The 22,706-nt window shown below is 54.2% G+C and overlaps 1 protein-coding gene across 1 annotated transcript; it reads left to right on the top strand.

Annotated features, from left to right (window-relative positions):
* The first annotated feature begins 957 nt into the window (after positions 1–957).
* Positions 958–20,770, top strand: PDP2 (pyruvate dehydrogenase phosphatase catalytic subunit 2). The gene is made up of 2 exons (XM_075326210.1): positions 958–1,041; positions 17,241–20,770. The coding sequence occupies exon 2, from the start codon at positions 17,302–17,304 to the stop codon at positions 18,904–18,906; it is 1,605 nt and encodes a 534-aa protein (XP_075182325.1). The 5' UTR covers positions 958–1,041; positions 17,241–17,301; the 3' UTR covers positions 18,907–20,770.
* The last annotated feature ends 1,936 nt before the right edge of the window (positions 20,771–22,706 follow it).

Genomic DNA, 22,706 nt, shown 5'->3' with positions numbered 1-22,706 from the left:
ACAAATGCTCTTTTGGATGAAGGGAATTCCCGTCAAATAGTAAATATTTGACTTCACTCTTTTTGGATCTGTTCTTATGCGGGCGTTACACGGTACGATCTATTGTGCGATCGCACGAGCGATCGTACCTGCCCCCGTCGTTTGTGCGTCACGGGCAAATCGCTGCCCGTGTCGTACAAAGTTGTTAAACCGCCGTCACACGTACTTACCTGCTGAGCGACCTCGCTGTGGGCGGCGAACATCCTCTTCCTGAAGGGGAGGGACGTTCGGCGTCACAGCGACGTCACACAGCCGCCGGCCAATAGAGGCTGAGGGGCGGAGATGAGCAGGACGTAAACATCCCACCCACCTCCTTCCTTCCGCATAATTGTACACACTTATTGGGCATCAATGGATGACCAAAGTGAAGGAGTGACGCCATTTTCCAATAAAAAACAATCTTTATTTGAACACATAATTAAAATATTTTAGCATAAAGGTACCGAATAAAATAAAATAACCAGCGGGTGCCGCGGGACGCAGGTAAGCTGTGTTCATCGTTCCCGGGGTGTCACACGGAGCGATGTGTGCTACTCTGGGTACGATGAACAACCGGCGCCATGAAAAATAAACGATTTTTTAAAACTCAGCGACGAGTACACGACTCACAATTTGTAACCGATTCAGCGTGGCTCGGAGGTGTCACACGAAACGACGTCGCAAACGATGCCGGATGTGCGTCACGAACACCGTGACCCCGACGATGCATCGCACAAAGATCGTCTCGTGTGACGCCCGCATTAGTTTTGGCTTGAGAAGCCCCTGCATTCACACTCATCCCCGTCCATGAGGGTGAGGATCTTCTTCAGTCTGGTGGATTGAGCATGCCTCTGCTTTTGTTGTCAGTGACACGGAGGAGGAGGAGGAGGCCATCACAGTCATACAGGGAAGGGGAGGACCCGGACATAAGGGCTTGGCTGCCAGTTCCAATCCAGTTCTAGAATCAGCAGCGTGTAAGCAGAGAGCCCAGAAGAGCGGCTGCCTGCATACTGACCCAAGCCGGTAAGAAACTCACATTTTATAGACTTAACGAGCAGGAAGAACTTTGTGGGATGGTGTAGTCTTTATCTGTGAAAGTTTAGGGTCTGAGCGGTCAGACATTCCTAGGAAGGGGGCTAGGACTTGTGCCACCCATCAGCCCCTGCGTGGGGAGGGTCTGCAGCAGCTTCCAGTGATACTTTGTATCTCATCTGTTTCTGGGAACATTCCAGATCCCAGATCTCAGGAGTACGGCACCTCCTCGGGGTCATAATAATCTATGCCGGGATGCCTCTGATATAATGTATCACCACTCATACTCATCTGATGACAAGTCACCGTCTCTGCCGGGTACGAGTGACGGGAAGAAGGGTCCCTCAAATGGACGGGATTAAATTGTATACAATGCATGGTCTGCAGCCTCCGCGCCGTGCACATTATAGGGTCTTCATGGCCATTTCTCGTGCCATCGCCTTCATTTTCAGGACTGTAGTGTTGGGTAAGGGTTCGTCTTACATCGCTCTGGTGCTGCGGTGGTTAATGATGACCGGCGTCTGGGATTTTTCAGAATATTCTCACACGGTTATTTCCTCCTAATTAGGATTAGAATAGTCACGTCACATTGTCATGTGTCCTGCGAGCATCTCCCCGAGAGCCGGGGCAGTGTCGGGACACGTCCACGATTTCTTGCTTTTAATCTTCTAGATCTCCTACAGCCATTGGCTTTTATATCCATAACACAAGCTTGTTCTGTGGAAGTCCCTGCGTGTTTCACTCTTTGCCGTGTAAGACTGAAAACGTACGTGCCGAGACCGACTGACCGTCACAATCCTCACCTACACGTTACTGAAAACGTACGTGCCGAGAGTGACTGACGGTCACAATCCTCACCTACACGTTACTGAAAACGTAGGTGCCGAGACAGACCGACCGTCACAATCCTCACCTACACGTTACTGAAAACGTACGTGCCGAGACCGACCGATGGTCACAATCCTCACCTACACGTTACTGAAAACGTAGGTGCCGAGACCGACCGACAGTCACAATCCTCACCTACACGTCACTGAAAACGTACGTGCCGAGACCGACCGATGGTCACAATCCTCACCTACACGTTACTGAAAACGTAGGTGCCGACACCGACCGACCGTCACAATCCTCACTTACACGTTACTGAAAACGTAGGTGCCTAGACGGACCGACGGTCACAATCCTCACCTACACGTTACTGAAAACGTAGGTGCCGAGACCGACCGACCGTCACAATCCTCACCTACACGTTACTGAAAACGTAGGTGCCGAGACAGACCGACCGTCACAATCCTCACCTACACGTTACTGAAAACGTACGTGCCGAGACCGACCGACCGTCACAATCCTCACCTACACGTTACTGAAAACGTAGGTGCCGACACCGACTGACGGTCACAATCCTCACCTACACGTTACTGAAAACGTACGTGCCGACACCGACCGACCGTCATAATCCTCACCTACACGTTACTGAAAACGTACGTACCGAGACGGACCGACGGTCACAAGCCTCACCTACACGTTACTGAAAACGTAGGTGCCGACACCGACCGACCGTCACAATCCTCACCTACACGTTACTGAAAACGTACGTACCGAGACGGACCGACGGTCACAAGCCTCACCTACACGTTACTGAAAACGTAGGTGCCGAGACCGACTGACGGTCATAATCCTCACCTACATGTCCCTTAAAACATACATGCTGAGATGGACTGAGGGTCACAATCCTCACCTACATATTGCAGATAACGTACGAGTGGAGACAGACTGACAGTCACAATCCTCACCTACATGTTACTGAAAACGTAGGTGCCGAGACCGACCTACTGACTGACTGACCTACGGCGGTCACAATCCTCGCCTACATGTTCCTGAAAATATACGTGCTGAGACCGAAGGACGGTCACAATCCTCCCCTACACATTACTAAAAACGTACGTGCCGACACCGACCAACGGTCACAATCCTCCCCTACACATTACTGAAAACGTACGTGCCAAGACCGACCGACAGTCACAATCCTCCCCTACACATTCCTAAAAACGTACGTGCTGAGACCGGCCGACAGTCACAACCCTCACCTACACGTTCCTGAAACTGTATGTGCCGAGACCGACCGACAGTTACAATTCTCACGTACACATTGCTGAAAATGAACGTGCCGAGACCGACCGACAGTCACAATCCTCCCCTACACATTCCTGAAAACGTACGTGCCGAGACCGACCGACAGTCACAATCCTCACCTACATGCCCCTTAAAAAGTACATGCCAAGATGAACTGACGGTCACAATCCTCACCTACACGTTACTGAAAATGTACGTGCCGAGACCGACCGACAGTCAGAGTTACTTCTTACTCCGATTTCACTCATTGGAAAGGAAAAGGTGAAATTTTCACCAAATCTGCATCCAAACGCATCGTGTGCAAGTTTTGCTGAAAATCCAAACTTGTCCCAAATATGCAACAGCTGAAATGAGCATGTAGCTTTCTTTTGTAAGTTGCTCATTCAGCGATTCCCCAATCTCCCTCTGCAGGAGGCCACCGCGGGGCCGGCTGTTGGCAGGTTGCCATTTGCTGCCGCCTGTCTTCTTCTGTATGGCGGTGGTCATACAGTATCTGCTGCAGGGAATAGGATTTCTCTTTCCCATTTTCCTGCCTTTACCACTTCCACAATGTGTTTCCAGAGACTTGAGAAAAAACTTTCTAGAGAGCAGGTGAAGCACGGGAGGAATCCTGGAGGCATGCAGGAAAAAATGTGAAATATTGTCTGTATCCTGCGGACTACGGCGGCACAGGAATGGGGGGAAATCAGGGTTACCAGTATGTGAAGCTGCCAAACACATTCACTTTCTACAGGGCCGACGGTGTAATATAGGGCTGTCCGGACGCTCCCCGGACAGAAGATGTCAGATTAAAGATCGGGCATGTTCAATTCAACATGACTGCAGATAGGCGGACCCGCGGAAAACCGGGACCGGCGGGTCCCTGATAATTTTTTTTTAAAAATCTGGTTCCGGTCCAGAATCCAGTACCCATATAAGTCTATGGGAACGAGAATCCGGGGATTAAAAATGTTGGTGTAAGGGATGCGGGGATAGGAGCGCGCGCAGTGTACTCACCGAAGCTCCGTGTACTCACCCAAGCTCCATGCCATGGCGGGCCGCTGCTTCCAGGTTGCGCATTCACTTCCGGAGCTGCGTGCGTCTAGATCGTGCACTAAAAATAAAGGTAGATGCTAGAATGTACGGGCTCCTTTTAGGTATGATGTAATTTGTCACATGATAGGGGGGTGTGTTCAAAATGCAGCCCGGTTTAGAATTAACATTCTCTTTCTAAGTCCACGTGGGCATGGAGTTGTTTACAAGAAGCGGGGGTCTGGGGGTAAGCCCCCTAGACGAGGGGGGGACGGATGAGCAGATCTCTGCGCCCATGATGTTTAATCCTCTGCTCATCCTGAGCCCTCCTGGTTCATGAATCATTAAGCAGGGGGCTCAGTATGAGCTGTGCCCCCAATGTTTCCTCCTCTGCTCATCCTGCGCCCTCTTGGTTCATGAAGAAGAAGGCTCAGGATGAGCTGCGCCCGCGATGTTTAATCCTCTGCTCATCCTGAGCCCTCCTGGTTCATGAATCAGGAGGCTCAGGATGAGCTGTGCCCGCGATGTTTAATCTTCTGCTCATCCTAAGCCCTCTTCGTTCATGAAGCAGGTGGCCCAAGATGAGTTGCGCCCCCAATGTTTCCTCTTCTGCTCATCCTGCACCCTCTTGGTTCATGAGGCAGGAGGCTCAGGATGAGCTGCGCCCGCGATGTTTCCTTCTCTGCTCATCCTGAGCCCTCCTGATTCATGAAGAAGGAGGCTCAGGATCAGCTGCGCCCACGATGTTTCCTCTTCCGGTCATCCTGAGGCCACCTAGTTCATGAAGCAGCAGGCTCAGGATGAGTGCGATGTGTGGTTCTTTGCTCAAACTGAGACTCCTGATTCATGAAACATGATTCTGACCCGCAGACAGCGCCTGTGAGTGGTTGCGGTCAGACGCTGTAACACAGGCTGGGGGCGCGTCTGACTGCAACCAATCACAGAGGCCAGGCCATCCGGTGGGCGGGGAAAGCAGTGCATATGTATGAGCAATGATGAGCGGCCCAGGGAGACCGCTGGAGCAGTTACAGCCGCGACAGAGCCTCAGTAAGTATGAAGCGCTCGCTTCATTCTTATTTTCTATATTTCTCTTTTACTTTTTTTTAATTTTTTGAGTGCCGGATCTGGATCAAACACCCGGAATCCCGGGCCTGGTTCCGGTACCCGGGCACCTTTGAGTTCATACGGATCCAGAATTTTACAGTCCGGGTCTGCCCATCACTAAACATGACCCATCTCCTGTTCTCAATGATGAGACATGATGCCAGTGTATGGAGGGGTTGGATCTGTATACATCTGTGATGGAGACCGGTCAGACGCCTCCGCTGCAGGTGCCTTTGTTTTTGAAGGGACTTCTAGTTTTGCAGACGGCTGTGCTCCATTATCCCCGGCTGTCCCATGGAAAATGAACAGGCATGTGCACGGCCGCTCCATTAAGAAGGGGGACAGAAGTGCCCGTTCTGGCATTTGGTGGGGCTCTCAGTGGTCGGAGCCACCAGTCTAGTTCTTGTAACTGGAGTAGCCCTTTAATCAATAAAACTGTTCCGTGTTGATCCGTGTAGCCAGCGTCAATGACCCATGATGACGGTGAGATGGATGGAGCCGCAGTCACCACGGAGCTCGGGACGAAACATTCAGCGCAACGAAACCTTTACATTTGGAGCTGAATGGACCTTGTGTGTCACGTTGAGATATGGATGGAAAATTCCTCCAGACCGGGGCGTGTCGTCCTGTTTTGGAAGAAGACGATTTCTGCTCCTATTTATTGAGTTGCAGATAAGATTGGTATGAGAAGTGTTGCACTAGGAGCTGAGTGTATATACAGTATATAATCAGCCGAGGAGGCGGAGGGTGAACCCGGTCACCCCGCACATTCCTCCCGTCATTCCCAGCTGACGAGCTGTCAGGCCGGTGTGTGCGGAAAGTTTCCTTCACGTGTTGTGCACAATCCTACAAGAATAATGCACTCACACCAGCAGTGTCTGCACCGGGCAATGTACAGGCCCACACACGCAGGCCGTGCATTCCCTGCAGCCATTGTGCAGTGTACAGGCCCAGACACGCAGGCCGGGCATTCCCTGCAGCCATTGTGCAGTGTACAGGCCCACACACGCAGGCCGGGCATTCCCTGCAGCCATTGTGCAGTGTACAGGCCCACACACGCAGGCCGGGCATTCCCTGCAGCCATTGTGCAGTGTACAGGCCCAGACACGCAGGCCGGGCATTCCCTGCAGCCATTGTGCAGTGTACAGGCCCACACACGCAGGCCGTGCATTCCCTGCAGCCATTGTGCAGTGTACAGGCCCAGACACGCAGGCCGGGCATTCCCTGCAGCCATTGTGCAGTGTACAGGCCCACACACGCAGGCCGGGCATTCCCTGCAGCCATTGTGCAGTGTACAGGCCCAGACACGCAGGCCGGGCATTCCCTGCAGCCATTGTGCAGTGTACAGGCCCAGACACGCAGGCCGGGCATTCCCTGCAGCCATTGTGCAGTGTACAGACCCACACACGCAGGCCGGGCATTCCCTGCAGCCATTGTGCAGTGTACAGGCCCACACACGCAGGCCGGGCATTCCCTGCAGCCATTGTGCAGTGTACAGGCCCACACACGCAGGCCGGGCATTCCCTGCAGCCATTGTGCAGTGTACAGGCCCACACACGCAGGCCGGGCATTCCCTGCAGCCATTGTGCAGTGTACAGGCCCACACACGCAGGCCGGGCATTCCCTGCAGCCATTGTGCAGTGTACAGGCCCACACACGCAGGCCGGGCATTCCCTGCAGCCATTGTGCAGTGTACAGGCCCACACACGCAGGCCGGGCATTCCCTGCAGCCATTGTGCAGTGTACAGGCCCACACACGCAGGCCGGGCATTCCCTGCAGCCATTGTGCAGTGTACAGGCCCACACACGCAGGCCGGGCATTCCCTGCAGCCATTGTGCAGTGTACAGGCCCACACACGCAGGCCGGGCATTCCCTGCAGCCATTGTGCAGTGTACAGACCCACACACGCAGGCCGGGCATTCCCTGCAGCCATTGTGCAGTGTACAGGCCCACACACGCAGGCCGGGCATTCCCTGCAGCCATTGTGCAGTGTACAGGCCCACACACGCAGGCCGGGCATTCCCTGCAGCCATTGTGCAGTGTACAGGCCCACACACGCAGGCCGGGCATTCCCTGCAGCCATTGTGCAGTGTACAGGCCCAGACACGCAGGCCGGGCATTCCCTGCAGCCATTGTGCAGTGTACAGGCTCACACACGCAGGCCGGGCATTCCCTGCAGCCATTGTGCAGTGTACAGGCCCACACACGCAGGCCGGGCATTCCCTGCAGCCATTGTGCAGTGTACAGACCCACACACGCAGGCCGGGCATTCCCTGCAGCCATTGTGCAGTGTACAGGCCCACACACGCAGGCCGGGCATTCCCTGCAGCCATTGTGCAGTGTACAGGCCCACACACGCAGGCCGGGCATTCCCTGCAGCCATTGTGCAGTGTACAGGCCCACACACGCAGGCCGGGCATTCCCTGCAGCCATTGTGCAGTGTACAGGCCCAGACACGCAGGCCGGGCATTCCCTGCAGCCATTGTGCAGTGTACAGGCTCACACACGCAGGCCGGGCATTCCCTGCAGCCATTGTGCAGTGTACAGGCTCACACACGCAGGCCGGGCATTCCCTGCAGCCATTGTGCAGTGCACAGGCTCATACACGCAGGCCGGGCATTCCCTGCAGCCATTGTGCAGTGTACAGGCCCAGACACGCAGGCCGGGCATTCCCTGCAGCCATTGTGCAGTGTACAGGCCCACACACGCAGGCCGGGCATTCCCTGCAGCCATTGTGCAGTGTACAGGCCCACACACGCAGGCCGGGCATTCCCTGCAGCCATTGTGCAGTGTACAGGCCCACACACGCAGGCCGGGCATTCCCTGCAGCCATTGTGCAGTGTACAGGCTCATACACGCAGGCCGGGCATTCCCTGCAGCCATTGTGCAGTGTACAGGCCCAGACACGCAGGCCGGGCATTCCCTGCAGCCATTGTGCAGTGTACAGGCTCATACACGCAGGCTGGGCATTCCCTGCAGCCATTGTGCAGTGTACAGGCTCACACACGCAGGCCGGGCATTCCCTGCAGCCATTGTGCAGTGTACAGGCCCAGACACGCAGGCCGGGCATTCCCTGCAGCCATTGTGCAGTGTACAGGCCCACACACGCAGGCCGGGCATTCCCTGCAGCCATTGTGCAGTGTACAGGCCCAGACACGCAGGCCGGGCATTCCCTGCAGCCATTGTGCAGTGTACAGGCTCATACACGCAGGCCGGGCATTCCCTGCAGCCATTGTGCAGTGTACAGGCCCAGACACGCAGGCCGGGCATTCCCTGCAGCCATTGTGCAGTGTACAGGCCCACACACGCAGGCCGGGCATTCCCTGCAGCCATTGTGCAGTGTACAGGCCCACACACGCAGGCCGTGCATTCCCTGCAGCCATTGTGCAGTGTACAGGCCCACACACACAGGCCGGGCATTCCCTGCAGCCATTGTGCAGTGTACAGGCCCACACACGCAGGCCGTGCATTCCCTGCAGCCATTGTGCAGTGTACAGGCCCACACACGCAGGCCGGGCATTCCCTGCAGCCATTGTGCAGTGTACAGGCCCATACACGCAGGCCGGGCATTCCCTGCAGCCATTGTGCAGTGTACAGGCCCACACACGCAGGCCGGGCATTCCCTGCAGCCATTGTGCAGTGTACAGGCCCACACACGCAGGCCGGGCATTCCCTGCAGCCATTGTGCAGTGTACAGGCCCATACACGCAGGCCGGGCATTCCCTGCAGCCATTGTGCAGTGTACAGGCTCACACACGCAGGCCGGGCATTCCCTGCAGCCATTGTGCAGTGTACAGGCCCACACACGCAGGCCGGGCATTCCCTGCAGCCATTGTGCAGTGTACAGGCCCACACACGCAGGCCGGGCATTCCCTGCAGCCATTGTGCAGTGTACAGGCTCATACACGCAGGCCGGGCATTCCCTGCAGCCATTGTGCAGTGTACAGGCCCACACACGCAGGCCGGGCATTCCCTGCAGCCATTGTGCAGTGTACAGGCCCACACACGCAGGCCGGGCATTCCCTGCAGCCATTGTGCAGTGTACAGGCCCACACACGCAGGCCGTGCATTCCCTGCAGCCATTGTGCAGTGTACAGGCCCACACACGCAGGCCGGGCATTCCCTGCAGCCATTGTGCAGTGTACAGGCCCAGACACGCAGGCCGGGCATTCCCTGCAGCCATTGTGCAGTGTACAGGCCCACACACGCAGGCCGGGCATTCCCTGCAGCCATTGTGCAGTGTACAGGCCCATACACGCAGGCCGGGCATTCCCTGCAGCCATTGTGCAGTGTACAGGCCCACACACGCAGGCCGGGCATTCCCTGCAGCCATTGTGCAGTGTACAGGCCCACACACGCAGGCCGGGCATTCCCTGCAGCCATTGTGCAGTGTACAGGCCCACACACGCAGGCCGGGCATTCCCTGCAGCCATTGTGCAGTGTACAGGCTCACACACGCAGGCCGGGCATTCCCTGCAGCCATTGTGCAGTGTACAGGCCCACACACGCAGGCCGGGCATTCCCTGCAGCCATTGTGCAGTGTACAGGCCCACACACGCAGGCCGGGCATTCCCTGCAGCCATTGTGCAGTGTACAGGCTCATACACGCAGGCCGGGCATTGCCTGCAGCCATTGTGCAGTGTACAGGCCCACACACGCAGGCCGGGCATTCCCTGCAGCCATTGTGCAGTGTACAGGCCCACACACGCAGGCCGGGCATTCCCTGCAGCCATTGTGCAGTGTACAGGCCCACACACACAGGCCGGGCATTCCCTGCAGCCATTGTGCAGTGTACAGGCTCACACACGCAGGCCGGGCATTCCCTGCAGCCATTGTGCAGTGTACAGGCTCATACACGCAGGCTGGGCATTCCCTGCAGCCATTGTGCAGTGTACAGGCCCACACACACAGGCCGGGCATTCCCTGCAGCCATTGTGCAGTGTACAGGCTCACACACGCAGGCCGGGCATTCCCTGCAGCCATTGTGCAGTGTACAGGCTCACACACGCAGGCCGGGCATTCCCTGCAGCCATTGTGCAGTGTACAGGCCCACACACGCAGGCCGGGCATTCCCTGCAGCCATTGTGCAGTGTACAGGCTCATACACGCAGGCCGGGCATTCCCTGCAGCCATTGTGCAGTGTACAGGCCCATACACGCAGGCCGGGCATTCCCTGCAGCCATTGTGCAGTGTACAGGCTCATACACGCAGGCCGGGCATTCCCTGCAGCCATTGTGCAGTGTACAGGCCCACACACGCAGGCCGGGCATTCCCTGCAGCCATTGTGCAGTGTACAGGCCCACACACGCAGGCCGGGCATTCCCTGCAGCCATTGTGCAGTGTACAGGCCCACACACGCAGGCCGGGCATTCCCTGCAGCCATTGTGCAGTGTACAGGCCCACACACGCAGGCCGGGCATTCCCTGCAGCCATTGTGCAGTGTACATGCCCACACACGCAGGCCGGGCATTCCCTGCAGCCATTGTGCAGTGTACAAGCCCACACACGCAGGCCGGGCATTCCCTGCAGCCATTGTGCAGTGTACAGGCCCACACACGCAGGCCGGGCATTCCCTGCAGCCATTGTGCAGTGTACAGGCCCACACACGCAGGCTGGGCATTCCCTGCAGCCATTGTGCAGTGTACAGGCCCATACACGCAGGCCGGGCATTCCCTGCAGCCATTGTGCAGTGTACAGGCTCATACACGCAGGCCGGGCATTCCCTGCAGCCATTGTGCAGTGTACAGGCTCATACACGCAGGCCGGGCATTCCCTGCAGCCATTGTGCAGTGTACAGGCTCATACACGCAGGCCGGGCATTCCCTGCAGCCATTGTGCAGTGTACAGGCCCACACACGCAGGCCGGGCATTCCCTGCAGCCATTGTGCAGTGTACAGGCCCACACACGCAGGCCGGGCATTCCCTGCAGCCATTGTGCAGTGTACAGGCCCACACACGCAGGCCGGGCATTCCCTGCAGCCATTGTGCAGTGTACATGCCCACACACGCAGGCCGGGCATTCCCTGCAGCCATTGTGCAGTGTACAAGCCCACACACGCAGGCCGGGCATTCCCTGCAGCCATTGTGCAGTGTACAGGCCCACACACGCAGGCCGGGCATTCCCTGCAGCCATTGTGCAGTGTACAGGCCCACACACGCAGGCCGGGCATTCCCTGCAGCCATTGTGCAGTGTACAGGCCCACACACGCAGGCCGGGCATTCCCTGCAGCCATTGTGCAGTGTACAGGCCCACACACGCAGGCCGGGCATTCCCTGCAGCCATTGTGCAGTGTACAGGCCCACACACGCAGGCCGGGCATTCCCTGCAGCCATTGTGCAGTGTACAGGCCCACACACGCAGGCTGGGCATTCCCTGCAGCTATTGTGCAGTGTACAGGCCCACACACGCAGGCCGGGCATTCCCTGCAGCCATTGTGCAGTGTACAGGCTCATACACGCAGGCTGGGCATTCCCTGCAGCCATTGTGCAGTGTACAGGCCCACACACACAGGCCGGGCATTCCCTGCAGCCATTGTGCAGTGTACAGGCTCACACACGCAGGCCGGGCATTCCCTGCAGCCATTGTGCAGTGTACAGGCTCACACACGCAGGCCGGGCATTCCCTGCAGCCATTGTGCAGTGTACAGGCCCACACACGCAGGCCGGGCATTCCCTGCAGCCATTGTGCAGTGTACAGGCTCATACACGCAGGCCGGGCATTCCCTGCAGCCATTGTGCAGTGTACAGGCTCATACACGCAGGCCGGGCATTCCCTGCAGCCATTGTGCAGTGTACAGGCCCACACACGCAGGCCGGGCATTCCCTGCAGCCATTGTGCAGTGTACAGACCCACACACGCAGGCCGGGCATTCCCTGCAGCCATTGTGCAGTGTACAGGCTCATACACGCAGGCCGGGCATTCCCTGCAGCCATTGTGCAGTGTACAGGCTCATACACGCAGGCCGGGCATTCCCTGCAGCCATTGTGCAGTGTACAGGCTCATACACGCAGGCCGGGCATTCCCTGCAGCCATTGTGCAGTGTACAGGCTCATACACGCAGGCCGGGCATTCCCTGCAGCCATTGTGCAGTGTACAGGCTCATACACGCAGGCCGGGCATTCCCTGCAGCCATTGTGCAGTGTACAGGCCCACACACGCAGGCCGGGCATTCCCTGCAGCCATTGTGCAGTGTACAGGCTCATACACGCAGGCCGGGCATTCCCTGCAGCCATTGTGCAGTGTACAGGCCCACACACGCAGGCCGGGCATTCCCTGCAGCCATTGTGCAGTGTACAGGCTCATACACGCAGGCCGGGCATTCCCTGCAGCCATTGTGCAGTGTACAGGCTCATACACGCAGGCCGGGCATTCCCTGCAGCCATTGTGCAGTGTACAGGCTCATACACGCAGGCCGGGCATTCCCTGCAGCCATTGTGCAGTGTACAGGCTCACACACGCAGGCCGGGCATTCCCTGCAGCCATTGTGCAGTGTACAGGCCCACACACACAGGCCGGGCATTCCCTGCAGCCATTGTGCAGTGTACAGACCCACACACGCAGGCCGGGCATTCCCTGCAGCCATTGTGCAGTGTACAGACCCACACACGCAGGCCGGGCATTCCCTGCAGCCATTGTGCAGTGTACAGACCCACACACGCAGGCCGGGCATTCCCTGCAGCCATTGTGCAGTGTACAGGCCCACACACGCAGGCCGGGCATTCCCTGCAGCCATCGTGCAGTGTACAGGCCCACAGACGCAGGCCGGGCATTCCCTGCAGCCATCGTGCAGTGTACAAGCCCACACACGCAGGCCGGGCATTCCCTGCAGCCATCGTGCAGTGTACAAGCCCACACACGCAGGCCGGGCATTCCCTGCAGCCATCGTGCAGTGTACAGGCCCACACACGCAGGCCGGGCATTATTCCCTGCAGCCATTGTGCAGTGTACAGGCCCACACACGCAGGCCGGGCATTCCCTGCAGCCATTGTGCAGTGTACAGGCCCACACACGCAGGCCGGGCATTCCCTGCAGCCATTGTGCAGTGTACAGGCCCACACACGCAGGCCGGGCATTCCCTGCAGCCATTGTGCAGTGTACAGGCCCACACACGCAGGCCGGGCATTCCCTGCAGCCATTGTGCAGTGTACAGGCTCATACACGCAGGCCGGGCATTCCCTGCAGCCATTGTGCAGTGTACAGGCTCATACACGCAGGCCGGGCATTCCCTGCAGCCATTGTGCAGTGTACAGGCCCACACACGCAGGCCGGGCATTCCCTGCAGCCATTGTGCAGTGTACAGGCTCATACACGCAGGCCGGGCATTCCCTGCAGCCATCGTGCAATGACATGCAGGCCCGGGCTTCCTCCTTTTTGAAGTTGCAGATTTGGAATCGACTTGTGCTTTTTAGTCTTAATTTACTTTATGTTACCAATATCGCACCAACATATTCTGCTGATTTTGTGTCCATGGATTTACAAAGAGCAGAAAAAGACGATCAATCGAGTGTCAAAATCTGCTGAGTGGAGGCCGAGTGGAGGCAGAGTAGAGGCCGAGCACAGCAGGCAAAGAGAAGACTGTGCTAAAGCAAGAAACGTGTGTTGTAATCCTGTGGGTTTGGCATTACACAGCCGCCCTCCGTGTGACCCGCGCCCTTCTCCAGAGCAGTAAATTGCAGGAGAGTTATTACAGATGTTTCGGAGTCTTCTTTCCTAAATGGCAGCCTGCAATCTGCAGGAATATCTCCATCAGCACAAGCCGATCTGTCACGATCACCAGACGCTCCGTCTACGGAGAACGCAGTGCACAGAGCTACAAGCAATGTAAGGCCATGTGCCCACGGGAGCTTTTTGCTGCGGAGTTCGCGCTACTCACCTCAGTTGCTGCCTGGAGCTGACCGGAGCGGCGGTGAGTAGCGCGATCAGCTGAGCTGTCACTGAGGTTACCCGCGGCCACCGCTGCATCCACCGCTGGATCCAGTGACAGCGGGTAACCTCAGTGACGGCTCAGCTGATCGCGCGGCTGTCTTCATTAGCTGCCTGGAGGTGACCGGAGCGGCGGTGTATTCTGTTGCTCCTGTCACCTGCATGCAGCAGAGCTGGAAGCGACGCTGGAGGTCCGTGGATTACGCCGGACAAGGAGGGCTTTTTGGGGCTGATTAAATTGGTGATGAGGGAATGTGTTTGTGTTTTTTATTTCTAATAAATGATTTTTTCAGTTGTGTGTGTTTATTTACTGTAATTTACAGATTAATCATGGAAGGAATCTCGGGGAGACGCCTGACATGATTAATCTAGGACTTATTGGCAGCTATGGGCTGCCAATAACTCCTTATTACCCCGATTTGCCAACGCACCAGGGCAAATCGGGAAGAGCCGGGTACAGTCCCAGAACTGTCGCATATAATGTATGCGGCAATTCTGGGCGGCTGCTGGCTGATATTGTTAGGCTGGGGGGCTCCCCATAACGTGGAGCTCCCCATCCTGAGAATACCAGCCTTCAGCCGTATGGCTTTATCTGGCTGGCATTAAAATTGGGGGGGACCACACGCCGTTTTTTTTAATTATTTAATTATTTATTTCACTGCACAGTATAGACACGCCCACCGGCTGCTGTGATTGGGTGCAGTGAGACACCTGTCACTCAGCGTGGGGGCGTGTCTCACTGCAACCAATCATAGGCGCCTGTGGGTGGGGAAAGTAGGGAATACGAAATTGTTTAATGAGCGGCCGGCTTTTTCAAAAGAGGAAAAGCCGCCGCAGCAGTGTGAATGCCGTGCAGCGCCGGTGATCGGGGATCGGTGAGTATGAGAGAGGAGGGGAAAATGACCGACAGACTGTGAGAGAGGGACAGAGATAGTGACGGACCGACAGAGAGAGAAGAGAGACTGAGAGGGAGAGACCGACTGACAGAGAATAGTGATTGACAGATATTGTGACACATCACTCGTTTCCAGTGTTTGACTAGCTAGGTCGTTCTGCAGGTCCGGATCGCTGTTGCGTCGTTGGCCAGGTTTGACTGTTTGACAGCTCACCAGCGACTTTGTAGCGATCCCGGCCAGGTTGGAATCGCTGGTGGGTTCGCTAGAAAGTCTCAGTGTGTAAAGGGGCCTATACTGTCTGCTGACACTAAACAACTTACCAGCGATCCCAACAACGATCCAACCTGACAGGGATCGCTGGTAAGTTGCTAGGAGGTTGCTGGTGAGATGTCACACTGCGACGCTCCAGCGATCTCACCAGCAACCTGACCTGGCAGGGATCGCTGGAGCGTCGCTACACGAGTTGCTGGTGAGCTCACCAGCAACCAGTGACCAGCCCCCAGCCAGCAGCGCCGCGTGGAAGATGCTGCGCTTGGTAACTAAGGTAAATATCAGGTAACCAACCCGATATTTACCTTGGTTACCAGCGCACGCAGCTACACGTGGAGAGAGCAGGGAGCAGCGCACACCGCTTAGCACTGGCTCCCTGCTCTCCTAGCTACAGCACACATCGGGTTAATTACCCGATGTGTGCTGCAGCTACATGTGCAGAGAGCAGGGAGCAGCGCACACCGCTTAGCGCTGGCTCCTTGCTCTCCTAGCTACAGTACACATGGGGTTAATTACCCGATGTGTACTCTGCTACACGTGCAAGGAGCAGGAGCCGGCACTGACAGTTACCGGCTGGTAACGAAGGTAAATATCGGGTAACCAAGGACAGGGCTTCTTGGTTACCCGATGTTTACTGTGGTTACCAGTGTCCGCAGAAGCCGGCTCCTGCTGCCTGCACATTTAGTTGTTGCTGTCTCGCTGTCACACACAGCGATCTGTGCTTCACAGCAGGACAGCAACAACTAAAAAATGGCCCAGGACATTCAGCAACAACCAACGACCTCACAGCAGGGGCCAGGTTGTTGCTGGATGTCACACACAGCAACATCGCTAGCAACATCGCTGCTACGTCACAAAAGTTGTTCGTTAGCAGCGATGTTGCTAGCGATGTTGCTTAGTGTGATGGGGCCTTTAGGGGTACTTCTCACAAAGCGAGATCGCTGCTGAGTCACGGTTTTTGTGGCGCACCAATGACCTCATTAGCGATCTCGCTGTGTGTGACAGCGAGAGAGCAACGATCTGAATGTGCAGGGAAGCCGGCGTCTGGAAGCTGCGGACACTGGTAAGCAAGGTACACATCGGGTAACTAAGAGAAGCGCTTAGCTTGGTTACCCGATATTTACCTTGGTTACTAGCATCCGCCGCTCTCAGGCTGTCAGTGCTGGCTCCCTGCTCCCTGCAAACATAGCCAGAGTACACATCGGGTAAATAAGCGAAGAGCTTTGCTTATTAACCAGATGTGTACCCTGGCTACGAGTGCAGGGAGCCAGCGCTAAGCGGTGTGCGCTGGTAACCAAGGTAAATATCGGGTAACCAAGCAAAGCATTTTGCTTAGTTACCCGATATTTACCTTAGTTACCAAGCGCATCATCGCTTCTACGCGTCGCTGCTGGCTGGGGGCTGGTCACTGGTGAGATCTGCCTGATTGACAGCTCACCAGCGACCATGTAGCGACGCACCAGCGATCCTGACCAGGTCATATCGTGGTCAGAATCGCTGGTACGTCGTTTAGTGAGACGGTACCCTTACTGTATTTAATCCTATCCTGCACAATACTGTCAGCTGAGTTGCTGTATCTAATCTCCTACCCTGTGTGACAGTCTGCTGAGTTACTGTATCTAATCTCATCCTGTGTGACAGTCTGCTGAGTTGCTGTATCTAATCTCCAATCCTGCATGACACTGTGTGCTGAGTTGCTGTATCTAATCCTTTCCTGTGTGTCTGCAGACCTAGTGAATCTAATCCTGTTAGGTATACTTTCTGCAGAGCTGCTGCATCCTGCCATGAGTGATGCTGTATCTAATCCACCCTTAGGTTGTGCAGATGACTTACTTCTTTGTTTTTCTTCCAGATTTTCGGGATCTAATTTGCTCTAGAGGAGACCCAGCCGCATTGTTTGGAGCCGACTTATAATGTCCAGACCCTTCTCTGGATGGATCCTGAGCAGTGTTAGACAAGGCGCTGTCCTGGTGAGAGGTGGGAGATGTCATTATTCCCAATGCATGAGCCGGAGGACCCAGCTGAGATGGAGGAGCGCTCGCTCGGGTAGGACCGTCACGCCAATATGCCTGTGCTACCCGGTGCACCAAGCCATCGTCTCCCGGGACCGGTCCTCCCGACACACGGCAGAGGACATCCACTTCCAGCTGCTTCCAGAGCAAATCAATTACATCCTCCGAGCCAACGAGCAGTCCTACAAGTTACCAGACGCTGACGGAAAAAACCCAAATACTGTTCTCAAGTTTGAAAGCAACATACTGGCCTCTAACACGCCTTGTGAAGACCGGCGGAGCGCTGCCACGTGCCTACAGACCAAAGGCCACATGTTTGGCATTTTCGATGGCCATGCCGGGGCGGCATGTGCTCACTCCGTCAGTGAGCGCCTCTTTTACTATATTGCCGTCTCCCTCATGTCTCAGGACACTCTGCAGGAGATCGAGTCTGCCACCGAGCGCATGAAGCCAGTGCTGCCCATCCTCCAATGGCACAAACACAAGAATGACTACATGTACCGCGAGATTGCCTCGCTCTACGTCGACCACCTGCGGGTTTATTGGCAGGAGCTGATTGACCTGGACAATGAGTCTGGAATGAGCTTGGCTGACGCCATGTCCTACGCCTTCCAGAGACTGGACTCGGACATCTCGTTGGAAGCCCAAGTGCCGTCGGAAAACGAGATGGTCAGGAACCTCACGCTGCAAATTGCATTTTCTGGGGCGACGGCTTGCGTGTCGTATATAGATGGGGTGAACCTGCATGTGGCCAATACTGGAGACTGCCGGGCCGTCTTGGGCGTTCAGGATACAAATGGTGACTGGTCAGCGCTGCCACTTACGGCCGACCACAACGCTTTTAATAAATCTGAGGTAGAGAGAATACGGTCAGAGCACCCGGCCTCGGAGGAGCAAACTGTGGTGACTGACCAGAGGCTTCTGGGTGTCTTAATGCCCCTTCGGGCTTTTGGCGATGTCCGCTTTAAATGGAGCGAGGAGCTGCAACAAAGTGTTCTGAAAAATGCGTGTAACATAGAACCTCTGAATATCTATCAGTATTATCCCGCCAACTACCACACCCCGCCATATCTGACCGCGAAGCCGGAGATCACCTACCATAAGTTACAACCTCAGGACAAGTTCCTGGTAATGGCCTCCGATGGACTGTGGGACATGCTGGAGAACCAGGAGGTAGTGAGGCTGGTGGCAGAATACCTCTCCGAGATCCGGCTGCAGGAGCCCCCGATTTCCGTAGAGAAGCGGAGTCTTGGGTACATGCACGATTTACTCCTAAAGAGGCGAACGCGAAGGTTTAGTCTACAGGATCAGAACGTTGCCTCGCACCTGATCCGGCACGCGATCGGTGGCAACGAGGACGGTGAGATCGAGCAGGAGAAATTGGCCGCCATGTTGAGTTTACCGGAGGACTTATCGCGGATGTACAGAGACGACATCACCGTGACCGTCATCTTATTTAACACAAGTGCTATTGAAGCTCATTACAGGGAGGAGCAAAGCGAATAATACAGGAAAAGTCCACGTTTTTACACAGTTGATATGTGGGTGTTTATATATTTTTAGCACAAATTAAAAGAGTTTTCCGGGAAAAACAAAAATCAGTGATCAGTGGGATCCCTGGACCCTTCACTGATCAGGCAGACTTCACTGACGTAACAGATGCAGTGCTACTAATTTATATGGCAGTGTGTGACGCCAGAGCGTACAGCGAAAAAGGGTGACAACAGGGATAGTATAGAAGGAAGGCCCTGGAGATAGGGAGAGGGGACACCTCCTGCCACTCACCTGAATATGTACCCTAAGCTCTCTAAAGTCCCTATCCTCCACCCCACCGTCGCCATCACGTGCCTAGGCCCTCGCTTGCCCTGAACTCACCCGGCTAGTGAGAAGGCTGGCAAGAACACTAGTCTGATAACTGCTAAAATACAACACAAGGTAAGGGAGACAGAGGGGAAAATAGACACAAAAAGGAATCCACGCCAAGCTCCTCCAATGCAGCTAAACACCACAGCTGCAATAGTCACGACTCCTCAGTTTCTTCCAGATAAGGGCTCCTTCCAAAGTAAAAAACCAAAGATGAAAATAATATAAACATATACCCTGCTGTCACTAATTAAAAGCATAATGCATATAAACATAGGGTACTTAGTAAACACTGTTTTTGATCAAAAAAGCGTAAAGCCATCCCACCGCGACAAGGTGTACCAAATCGGGACAGTACCCACACTCTCTAATATTTAAAACCTCACGATGGGTCGGGTCAGACATCAATCTGATAAGGGCCAAGACTGGCTGGGTCCCAACTGGACACACAGCCATTGGAAGCACTAGATGAAATGACCATCTCACTAAAAAGGGGGCCGCACCCTATTTGTTCTGAGTACAAGAGACTACAAAAAAAAACAAAATAGTGAGCCAGAGTATGAGTTGGTGTACATGCAGCTTGTAAGCTCATGTTCACACTGGCCATAAGACATAACAAACCAAAACTGAAAATAATATAAACATATACCCTGCTGTAACTAATTAAAAGCATAGTGCATATGCACATAGGGTACTTAGTAAACACTGTTTTTGATCAAAAAAGCGTAAAGCCATCCCACCGCGACAAGGTGTACCCAATCGGGACAGTACCTACACTCTCTCCTTCCAAAGTAGTCGGCATAGAATGAGAATCTATAACCGGCATCAGATGGTAAGACAGAGGGGAAAAAGACAAAAAAAGGAAAACACTCCAAGATTCTTCGACGCAGCAAAACACTGTAGTTGCAATAGTCATGACTCCTCAGCTTCTTCCAGAGACAGGCTCTTTCCAAAGTGGTCAGCAATAGAATGAGAATCTATAACCGGTATCAGATGTAAGATATGCCACTTTTTATAGTGAAGAGCAGTGGTCACAAAAGAGCTGCACTTGAGATTAAGGCTACAAAGAACAGCCAGATTGGAAAGAATCCTTAACCCCTGCAGCACTAAGTAGATACAGTCAAATACCAAGAAGGTGTTGTGACCTTCTGGTCTCAGTCTCGCCAGAGGTCTCCCCAGAGCGCGATGCACTCATGACACAGTGTGACTGGTGCTATAGATTAGCCCTATGCAAGTCAATGGGGCTGAGCTGCAGTACTGGATGCGGCTGTGCGGGCACAGATGGCGCTGTATTAGTTACTGCAGTGAAGCACCAACAAGTGCTGAATGCTGGCAGGTTTGCTGATTGTGGGGGTCCATCACAGAGATCATGTATTGAGGGGTCCATTATAAGGATGGTTTATCACTGTCATATCCTGGAAAACGTCTTTTTGTTTTTAAGAATGTTTTTAAAAAACAAAGTGTAATTCTGATGCAGATACTTGTTATATGTAAATATACATTGGATACGGCAGAGGCAGTGCTGAGTCATTTCTTTTGCACCGTGCACACACGTACGTCATTTTATCACTTTTCTCTAGTGCGTAAATCCTCAATGATCATGAGAGGCGTGTGCAGGTCTGAAATGACTGTACAAGCTGCACATCACCATCATGATTAATGGTCGATCACTGAGCTGAAGCTGACATCAATGCCTGAGAAGCAGATATTAGTTATCTGCCTGGGTGGTAACAGTTCAGGGGTCTCCCTGGGGTATCGAGGTCTGACCTGCTGCTCCTCTATAGAGAAAAGGCCCCAGATTCATCAACCAGTTAGTACCACAGTTTTGTTGTAAAACTTTATGAATTTTCACAATTTTTAAGCAACTTTTTGGTTATCTTACACGGGTCCCTGCCAGCTCTGGACATTTTTGGATAAATGGGGTGTTACCAAACCATGGCTTGTGTTTGTGTTCTGATCTAAGTTTCTTGACCCCGGACCGTTGTTTGACTCCTCTCTGCCCGTTCCCTGTATTTGTCGTTACCTCCTGGCTTCTGACCTCAGACCGATACCTGATCACGTCTGTCTGCTCCCTGAATCTATACATACTCTCCTGGAATTCTGACCCTCGGCCGGTGACTTGACTGCGTTTCTGCTTACTCCCTGTGTCCTGTCATGTCCTCCTGTTTCCTGACCCCAGCTCTCTGCCCGCTCCCTGTTCTTGTCGTTACCTCCTGGCTTCTGACCTCGGACCATTACGTGACCAAGTCTCTGTCTGCTCCCTGAATCTAATACATACTCTCCTTAAATTCTGACTCCCAGCCTCTGACTTGACTGCGTTTCTGCTTACTACCTGTGTCCTGACGTGTCCTCCTGTTTCCTGACCGTAGCTTTTCTGACTATCCTTCCATCTATATGTTCCATAAGTAGTGACTGGCATCACAGCTGGCTATTGGCTGGTATACAGCAGCAAAAAGAGGCATGAAAGTCATTAATACCAGGAAACAAACCACTAGTCCTAATGATTCGGCACTCTCATGACTCATGTCTTAGATGGCACAGGGGTGAAGTGTCAAGACCTTGGTGACAAACTGCAGTAAAGTTCTTGTGGGCCAGAGATGTTATGACACTGGTAGTAGAGGGTCTTCAGCTGGGCGCAAACATTGGAGAATATTCACAATTATCTAGATTCCCCATATAGATGTACATAAAGACTCCTTCACACATCCGTGCAAAATATTAATGTTTTGCATGGTCCATGGTGTAGCTGCGAGTGTGTGTGTTTCGTGTGCTGTTCCTGTGCTATGCGGATGAGCTGTATACTCACCTGTCTCCAGCGCTGCTGTTACTTCCTGCTCCATGGTGAGTGCAGTGAATATTCATGAGCATAATGAGCGACCCGGAAGTATTAGCAGCACTGGAAACAGGTAAGTATAAAAATTCTTTATTTTTATGTTTCTTTCCGAGACGTGTCACACTGATGTCATATGGATCACATCAGTGTGCAGTCCGTGTGACATCTATGCTGCCAGCAGAAAATGTACACGTGGAAAACACGGACACACAGTCCATATCGACACAAGGTCCAAATCGACACACAGTCCATATCGACACACGGTCCATATCAACACACGGTCCAAATCGTCACACGGTCCATATCGACATACGGTCCATATCATCACACGGTCCATATCGACACACGGTCCATATCGACACACGGTCCATATCGACACACGGTCCATATCGACACACAAACGTGTGCACAAAACCATTGATTTTAATTGGTCCGTGTGTCTGTGTCTCTGGTACATGTGAAAATGGACGTCACATGAACCAGAGGCACAAATGTGTAAAGAAGGCCTAAGGCTGTAGAGAGAGAAGAGAAAGCGGAGGACACCTCTGGGAGCGGACTGTCACCGATCTACGCGGACTGTCACCAATTTAAGGGACTGTCACCGATCTAT

This window comes from Anomaloglossus baeobatrachus, chromosome 10, assembly GCF_048569485.1.
Source record: "Anomaloglossus baeobatrachus isolate aAnoBae1 chromosome 10, aAnoBae1.hap1, whole genome shotgun sequence".
Lineage (NCBI taxonomy): Eukaryota > Metazoa > Chordata > Amphibia > Anura > Aromobatidae > Anomaloglossus > Anomaloglossus baeobatrachus.
This window is presented reverse-complemented; position numbering and strand designations above follow the sequence as displayed.

Excerpts from the sequence above, each read along its gene's own strand:
- PDP2 (XM_075326210.1), top strand. The coding sequence starts at position 17,302 with ATGTCCAGACCCTTCTCTGGATGGATCCTGAGCAGTGTTAGACAAGGC.